The sequence below is a fragment of the Cannabis sativa genome, chromosome 4 (assembly GCF_029168945.1).
Source record: "Cannabis sativa cultivar Pink pepper isolate KNU-18-1 chromosome 4, ASM2916894v1, whole genome shotgun sequence".
Classification (NCBI taxonomy): Eukaryota; Viridiplantae; Streptophyta; class Magnoliopsida; order Rosales; family Cannabaceae; genus Cannabis; species Cannabis sativa.
The window spans coordinates 2,610,689-2,620,132 of record NC_083604.1 but is presented as its reverse complement, the minus strand read 5'-3'; the positions used below and the strand labels follow the sequence as shown (position 1 = coordinate 2,620,132).

Here is a 9,444-nt window from a genome sequence, read left to right as displayed (position 1 = left end):
GGGGTTATTTTAATATTTTCTTTTATAGATTTAATTAGATTATAAAACCTAAATCTATCACATTCTTGATACGTAATATGCAGAGTCTCTAACCCTAAGAAAAATAAAACTCAATCTCAATCTCTTTCTTTCACTCGAACACAATTCTTAGAGAAGACACTCATAAAATCTTATATCCTACAAGTTATCCATCTCGCTACCTATCAAAGATTTATAATTTTCCTTCTTGTTTCATTCTCTTCGCCAAACAACACTCATGATTTTCATCAACATAACATTGAGATCATCATCACCATTCTAATAATTTGAGATTTCAAGATCTAGCACTGATTAAGAAGAGTCATCAAGAGGTAAGAGAGTTCTTCCACTTATTGTTGTGAACTTTTAGGTTAAACTATGAAATCTCGTTTTTATTTTTTTTCTGAAAATTATTGTCTTAGTAAAATAGTCATATCTCTCTCAATATTGATCCGTTTCCAGCGATTTTTATATCGTTAGAAAGCTTATTGATGATCTAAAATTTTTATCAAGAAACTATTCACCAGTTCGGTGATATTCTATGTCGAAAATTATCATCTTTCTGATGTTGCTGTAAATCGTTTTTTTTCATATTCCTAGAAAAAGTACTTTCACTTAAAATACCATAACTCTCTCAATTCTTGTCCATTTTTAATGATCTATATATGGTTTCAAAGCTTATTCAATTTTCCATAAGTTTCATGAAGAAACATTTCGTGAATTCGGAGTTATACTATGTCGAAAAGTTAGTTTCCTTCTGTATCATGTAATTCGTTTCTGGAATCTTGTTCTTCCAAAACTGTTTTGGTAAAATTGTAATATCTCTTTGAATATAATTCCAATTTCAGAGATTTTGGTATCATTGGAAAGGGAATTTAATTTCCTAAAACTTTCATGAAGATGTTATCTTCTAGTTCTGAACTTTTCAATACAAAAAGTTTGTATTTTTGCTAAGTCGTATAATTCGTTACTCCATATTCCTTCTCAGAAATAGTTTCAGTAAAACAATCATAACTCTCTCAGTTTTAATCCATTTGTAATGATCTTTATATCATTGGAAAGATAATGAAATTTCCTATAATTTTTATGAAGACAACTTTTACTGAATTAGTGTAGTTGTTGGTCAAAAATAGTAAATCTTTCTGCTGTACTGTAAGAGTACGAATTTTAATATTAGGGCCTTGACCCATGTCTTATTATAGGTAGTAGTGACAAGATAACAACTCTTAAGCAGCGGGATTTGAGGTAAGGAAATTAGATAGTTTTGTATGTGTTTATCTGCATAAATTTAAACTCTTTATGTATTGAAATATGATTTATGATTTGTTATTATGAATATGTATATGGTACTGAGAATGTGTGGTATGGACACAATATGAGTTTGTGAATTGATACATAGATTATGGTGGTGTGACTTGCATATGTTGTATGTTGTATTTGTATGTTTCAGGTTGTATGTGGTATGATGTATTTGTATGTTGCATGTTGTATGTTGTATGTTGTATGCTAACGTCTCAGGTAAAGTAGGGGACCATGGTGGGGTATGATACGGGATAAGGCCGTTGAATGTAGAGATACCCTACCCTACATTTTACTGAGTCGTGTATGAGATTGTTATGGTGGGTATGATACAGTGATGTTACTGTTGAATATAGAGATACCCTATCCTATAACAATGGTAGGGCTGCATAGGCCCAGGTTATTATATGGGCAGATTAGGCCCAGGATATTGTAGGGTCAGGCTAGGCCCGGGTTATGTAAGTAATGGCTATGATATGCCAATATTGTGATAATGTTATTATTATTTATAGTATTGATATGATTATGTTATGAGTATGATATTGGAGTTATGATCTCTGTATATGTGTACGGTGTGAACAAATAGTATAGACTTGTATGATAAAGGTTTCCATATGTACAGTTATTTGGTTATAGTTATAAAAGAGCATGTATGATATTGCTAAAACTTAATAAATACATTAATGGTATGTGTGATATTATATGGTATTGTTTGATAAGCATTTCCTTACTGAGCTTTTAGCTCACCCCCCTTACTTTCCCCCTACAGGTATTAGACAGGGAAGTATGTATAGTGAGCAGGGTCAGTTCTGGTACGTATACTGTGAGCGGCTACGGGCGGACAAACGATCTAGAACGCCGGTGGTGCCTTAGTTTTATTTTAAGCAGTTGATAAATCTAACACAGTGGAAATGCATTATTTAAAATTATTTACTTACTGCATCTTGTTTTACAAATGAAGGATCCTTCTCTGTTGCATTTTGATTTTTTTTAAAATCCACTGTTGTATTTAAATCATTTTTTTTTATCTTTTCAAATTATGCATGAAAATAGTATTTTTGTAAAATAAGGCAAAATATCGGGGCGTTACAACACTATGTATATGTGCCATGATTGAAGTGAATAAGTAAGGATAGGAATTTTACACCACACTCTTAAAAATAAGTGTATTAATATATGTGACGTTTATTAATACTTTTAATTTTTAATTTTTTAATTATAAAACTAAAATTAAAATTTTTGTTTTTAAAAAATAAAAATACTTAAAAATATTTTTATTTTTTTTTTATTTTAAAAACAAAAAACAAAAATGTGTTTTGTAAATTTTATTTTTTATTTTTGTTCCTTGTTTTTATTTAAGTCGGGTCTAACTCTGGGTCGAGGTCCGACATTGAGGTCGGGATTTGGTTTCGTATCCGGGTCAGGGTTTGGGTCGAGATCCGGGGCTAGGCTCACGTTTGGGTTCGGATTCAAGGTCGGGAACCGGGTCCGGAATTAGGATCCAAAATATTGATGACCGAAAATACAAATAAATTATAATTTAAAAAATATGTTTAAAAAAATTTTAAATGTGATTTTTTTCTGTTTTTCAAAATTTTTAAATTAAAAACTGAAATCAATTTTATAAAACATGTTTTCTAAAAATATTTTCACTTTTCTAAATAAAAAAATAAAAAACTATTAAAAAAGTGTTACAAATGCACCTATAGTAATACAGATCATTTCTATGTGTTTCTAACTCTGCATACGTAGTTATAATGTTGAATGTTATTTTACATGTATGAAACAGAATATTTAAAATATAGTTTTAGCTCGGTGAATTATTCATTTTTTTTATTTTAAATTACCAGAAAAAGAAAGCTCCAAGTGGTATAGTTTTACCTCATAAAGTGATCGAAAATCTCTTTGCAGGAATCCCTTGAGAACCCAGATGAAGAAAAGATTATTCTGCTCACCAAAAATTATGTGAAATTTCTGAGAACAAATATGAAAAAAAAACCAGCAACAATACTAGAGGTGAATTCTCTTAAAAAAAAAAACTCCTAGGTTCTCTTGCAAGCCGACTTATGAAGATGTAAGGCTGGACATCTGATCTAATCCAACCTTTTTTTCCTCATCCGATCTAATCTAATTAGTAATTGAATTTAGAAAATCATTATCCGATCTGATTCGATTAGACCTCAAAATCAAATCCAATCCAATTACTAATTTGATTGGATCGATTTTGTAATTGGATATCCAATTACACATCAAATTTTTTATATAAACTTAAAAACATGAAGAAAATTATATAAAAACTTAATTAATATTGAAACTATTTAAGGGAAAAAGAAGGAGCTATTAGGTTTTCTCCTAGGGATTTAAGACAACACATGTTTGGAAAAACTCAATAAGCCAAACATGCTATTCTTTTATTTTTAGGTGGAATTAAATTATTTTTTAGAAAGATTAACTAATTAAATGTATTAGTAAATAAATAAACAGCCTAAAAAATATAATTAACTATTCTTATATTTTTAATATTTTTTATTATATATAAGTAATATTTTGATATATATTAATTGTAATTGGATTTGATCGATTTTTAATTGAATTTTAAGATTAACATTCAATAATTAATCAAATATAATTAAACATCCAACTTTTGACATTCAATCCAATTCAATTCTAATTGAATATCCAATTTTTTATAATTGAATATCTAATTTTTTGTAACTGGATTGAATTGGATTAATTCATTTCAATTGGATCAGATTAGATCCTCTCTAACCTTAGAAGAGGAAAAGAGGAACAACAAGGATATTGTACCAATCACACTTTTGAAAGTTTTCAACACCCCTAGAATAAAATTTTAGACCTTACTTTATCTAAGTTCTTAATACTTTGTTTGGAAAGCCATTAAAAAATAGTAATAATATCAAAACATAATCATCTTATTTTATTTATTTATTTATTTTGAAAAGTGACATTATAAAATTTACTTTCATTACTCATTTATAATTTTAGTAAAGCAACTAAAATTTCTTGCATACAATTGAAGTGGAATATTTAAACAAAAACATAAATACACTCTTATTACTAGAAACACAAATACAAGTGACACTCTTATTATAATTACTTCTTCTTTTATTATTTTTAATTAATTTCATAATTTATCACAACCATTTAATAATGATTTAACTACTAAAAATAAATATAGCTATGATAATAACATATTTGATGCAATCATTGAAATCTCCTTCATATTTAACGAGTCATGCCTCCTTCCACAGTTGGAGCAACGGGACCCTTTGTTTTTGGTTGATTATTCTCCTCCACAACTCCTTGCCATCCTATCCACAATTATTATAAACACAAAAACAACCAAAATCAAAATCATTCAATATCTTTCTCAATAGTCACCCTCATTCTACATCTGCAGCAAGTACAATTTGTTTTTATGTTTTTTTTCAAATAATACATAATATTATTATTATTATTATTATTATTATTATTTTTAAAATAGATCACAATAAAAGTGAATTAGTTCGGGATAAAAGTTATGTTTGGTATGATTCTATATGAAAAATGAATTAGTTAGGAAAGCAATTTTACATGACATTTTAAAAAATTGAGTGTACTAATACAACTTTCTTTTTGGGTGAATTTTTTAACTATACATACATAGAATTATAATAAAAAATTATTAATTTATAGTAAGCTTAAACAATATGTTTTACGCTCTTATAATATAAGCACATATAAATTAAAATAATTTTCATCACTGTAAATTATTTATTTATTTTTACAAAAATCCATCAAATATTCTAAATAACTATAAATCTATATCGTGATAAAAAATAATATATATTTTATATAAAAAAAAATTATATAATTTTTTTGAGGACATACTTTAGAATTTTTTCCATTTAATAGGACTCGTTTGGAACGTTGTATTAGGTCGTATTGTACTGTATTATATTGAATTTGATTATATATCATATTTTTATATAATACTATGTTAAACTTTAATTTATACTAAAATATTATATAGTTAGGTGTCCATAAAAGTCAATACCACATATAGTTTTACATAAAAATATTGCATAAAATACAATTTAATATAATACAATACAATACGATACGACTTAATACAGCGTTCTAAACGAGCCCTTAATGTATTAAATTATGATAAAATGATGATGATGAATTAATAATTAGTACCACGTTTCATGTTGTAACCACGGTTTTGAAGCTCAGTGTACATTTGACACAAACCACAGGGTCCACAAAAGCTATTTGTCAAACAATCTTGGCAAGAGTCTCCTTTGAGACCCAATTGGTCTCTCATCCTTGATCTATAGATACATGAATATATGCAACCCAATCCTGTCACTAATGATATCAATGTGTACAAACTCCCACTTGCTGCACATGCTGTGTAATTAATGAATTTATAATCTCAATTAGTAATATATATATATGATTAATACTAACAAATAATTCATTAATTGTTACTTACATATGGATCCTTTGTCTATGATCTCAGCAACTCGGCCAAAGGTAACACAAGGGCACCAACAAGTTAAGCAACCTAGTAAATAGAAATAGTTAAGCCATTAATTAGATATTTTTCAAGTTCATAATTAGGGTTAATACGTTTTTGGATTTTGTATTTTGTAAAAGTTACCGAAGTGACAGATTGAACATATATTTTCTAAAACTGTACAAATAGTATCCTAAACTCAATTTTTGATAATTTCTAACAAGATGAATATATATATATATAGAGAGTTCAATTTGTTATTTGACAAAACATAGTATCTAATCAATAATTTTTACAAAACACTTATTTATCTTAGTAATTAATTAGTAGTGAGAAGAGGAAAGATGAGTTACAGGTGTTGAAATTGGAAAAGCAGTCACAGAGACCAGTGGACCATGGAGCTTGAGAGGAATGCATATTTGTAGTCATTAATTTCCTAAGGAAAAATAATGAGATGAGATGAGATGTTGTTGTGTTGTGTGTGTACTAAAGAAAAGAATGAGATATTGCTCCTATTTATAGTACTTCTACTACATTATCTTCTTTATTAACTTAAAATAATAATTAGTAATAAATAAAATATCAACTTTCTAGGCGGCCTAGCTTTTTGATAGTGAGTCTTTTGTGTACTAAGTGGAGCATTATTATTGGATACTAGTAGTATTTAGTATCTATAGATATGTCGTTTTGCGATTAGTTAATAATATTCTTTAAAAGTTATTATATTAAAATATATAAAACTCAATACTTAGTTGGACTAATAGCAATATTAATACATAGTAGAGTGTTAGGCACTATTTGTGTCTTTTCGCATTTATCATTTTTTTAGGTGATTCTTTTTTGGTGGAAATGCTCCAATGGGATCTCTTCATCATCAAAAAATAATTGTATTTGTTCTGTTTTACAATTGTTCATGTGAGTGTTATTTGTGGAGTTTATATTATACTTAGCTTGTATTTGAAAATAATTTAAAATACAAAGTGTTAATTAGATATGAATTTCTAATATCTTGTTTGACAAAATAGTTAGTAATTACACAGGTAATAATATTTTTTTAGTAGTTAATGTTTAAATAGATTACTTTTAGTAATTACACTCAATTCTCATGACTCCGAGAGTGTAATTAGAACCCCTCAATTACCTCCAATTATACTTGTTACACTTTAATTCCATAGTCAAACAAATATATTAAATTGTGTAATTACCTCTAATCATACTATGGCTTTCCAACTACGCTCTTAAAAGTTACCAAGACGTAATCTTAGAGTTTTAATAATTAGATAAATATTTATTTTGTATAATTAAATTTATGAATATATATCTCTACTTCAAGTTCAACTCACTTAACAAACACCCCGTTAATTTAGATTTTTTTCGTCAATATCTAGGGGTATTCATAAAATAATCAATGCAATCCAACTTATATGATTCAATCCAATTAAATCTACAAAGAGTGGATATTTGGACTTGTGCAGATCGGATTGGATTGGAAAATTCAAAATCTGCACTTGTGCGGTATTATCTGGTATAAACCAGTAAGAAACAGAGAAAATAGAGAAGAAAATGAAGAAGGAAAGAAATCCTTTATTGCTGAGATTGAAAAATGAATACAACCAATCTAAAAATACAAGGGAAACAATCACTACATATAGCTGTCAATAACAGAATTGTTACAACCATAACAACCATAACCAACTCTAACTAACCGACAGCTAAGACCAACTAACTAACTTCTAACAACTTCTTGATACTCCCCCTCAAGATGGACCATAGATGTCTCTAAGTCCCATCTTGTCTTTGAATCCTTTGAACTGAGTAGGAAACAAAGGCTTAGTTAGAATATCAGCCATTTGGTCTTTGGATGAAACATGTTTAGTTTTTACAATCCCTTCTTGGACTATTTCCCTTACTAAATGGCAATCAATCTCGATGTGTTTTGTCCTCTCGTGAAAGACAGGATTTGCAGCTATGTGTTGTGCAGACTTGTTGTCACAATACAAAAGTGCAGGCCCTTCATGTTCAACTTTAAGCTCCTTCAAAATAGACAAAAGCCAAACAATCTCACAAGTTGTGTTAGCCATTGCCCTATACTCGGCTTCTGAAGAAGATCTAGAAATAGTATATTGTTTCTTGCTTTTCCATGATATCATTGATGTTCTAATGAGAATACAAAAGCCTGTAGTAGACCTCCTTGTGTCTGGACAAGATGCCCAATCAGAATCAGTATAGGCATGCAACTTAACCTCAGATTTGGCTGCAAAAAACAACCCTTGTCCAGGACTGCTTTTGATATATTGCAGCACCCTTTCAGCTGCATGAAGATGTGTTACCCGAAGTGTTGCTAAAAATTGACTCAGCTTGTTAACTGAGAATGAAATGTCGGGCCTAGTGATTGTCAAGTACTGCAATTTTCCAACTATCCTTCTGAAAAGAGTCGCGTCTGCAAGTTTCTCTTTTTCATCTTGTCCAAGCTTGAGGTTAGGTTCCATAGGTGTGTTCATGGGCTTGCAGCCTAAGTGCCCTAGATCCTCAAGCAGCTGCAAGGCATAATGCCTTTGAGAGACAAAAATTCCTTGCTCAGATCGAGCAACTTCTAAGCCAAGAAAATACTTTAAACTTCCCAAGTCCTTGAGTTGAAATCTGTCATTTAGTCTAATTTTCAAGGCTTGAAGTTCCTCAAGATTGTTGCTAGCAAGGATGATATCATCAACATACACTAATAGGAATATGAAATTCCCATTAAAGTGTTTGATGAAAAGAGCGTGATCGGTTGCTGAATGATGAAAGCCCTCATCCACCAAAGCACTAGAAAACTTGGAAAACCATTGCCTTGAAGCTTGCTTCAATCCATATAATGACTTTTGCAACTTGCAAACTGGGTTTGGTGATAGCTCCCCCTTATATCCTTGAGGCAAAGTCATGTAAACATCTTCATTAAGATCTCCATGTAGAAAGACATTATTTACATCCAATTGATGTAAATACCAACCTTTCATGACAGCCAAGGCAAGAACTAGATTCACAGTAACAAGCTTAGTTACTGGTGCAAAGGTATCAGTATAGTCTATCCCCTCCTGTTGGTTGTACCCCTTTGCAACCAACCGAGCTTTAAACCTTTCAACACTGCCATCAGCATTTAATTTGATCTTGTACACCCATCTCGAGCCAATAACATGTTGATCTTCAGGCAAAGAAACAACAATCCAAGTGTGATTTTTCTCAAGAGCATCTATCTCATTATCCATAGCATTATCCCGCTCCGGAATACCATGAGCTTGGCTGAAAAATTCAGGCTCAAAGTGACTTGAGATGGCCAATGCTACTGCTCGAAAGGATGGTGACAACCTGCTGTAAGAAATAACATGAGACAAAGGGTAAGGGGTAATTAAAGAACCATGAGCAGCAAGAGCAGTAGGATTAGTAGCAAGAAAACAGTGGTAGTTATTCAAATATGAAGGCCTTCTAACATTTCTACCTGACTTACTTTGAATAGAAATAGGAACAGGTATAGAAGCAGAGTTAGATGGCTGAGAAGGGGAAATAGAAGGCTGAGAATTCGACTGATCAGTATGCAATAACTCAGATTGCATCTGTCCAGAATG

At 30.1% G+C, this 9,444-nt stretch overlaps 1 protein-coding gene across 1 annotated transcript; it reads right to left on the bottom strand.

Annotated features, from left to right (window-relative positions):
• Nucleotides 1-4,364: 4,364 nt before the first annotated feature.
• On the bottom strand, nucleotides 4,365-6,351 carry LOC115714183 (protein PLANT CADMIUM RESISTANCE 2). Its single transcript, XM_030642759.2, has 4 exons — nucleotides 6,196-6,351; nucleotides 5,819-5,890; nucleotides 5,521-5,733; nucleotides 4,365-4,649 (listed from the first exon to the last, which is right to left on the bottom strand). The coding sequence occupies exons 1-4, from the start codon at nucleotides 6,269-6,271 to the stop codon at nucleotides 4,564-4,566; spliced, it is 447 nt and encodes a 148-aa protein (XP_030498619.1). The 5' UTR covers nucleotides 6,272-6,351; the 3' UTR covers nucleotides 4,365-4,563.
• Between the last annotated feature and the right edge of the window lie 3,093 nt (nucleotides 6,352-9,444).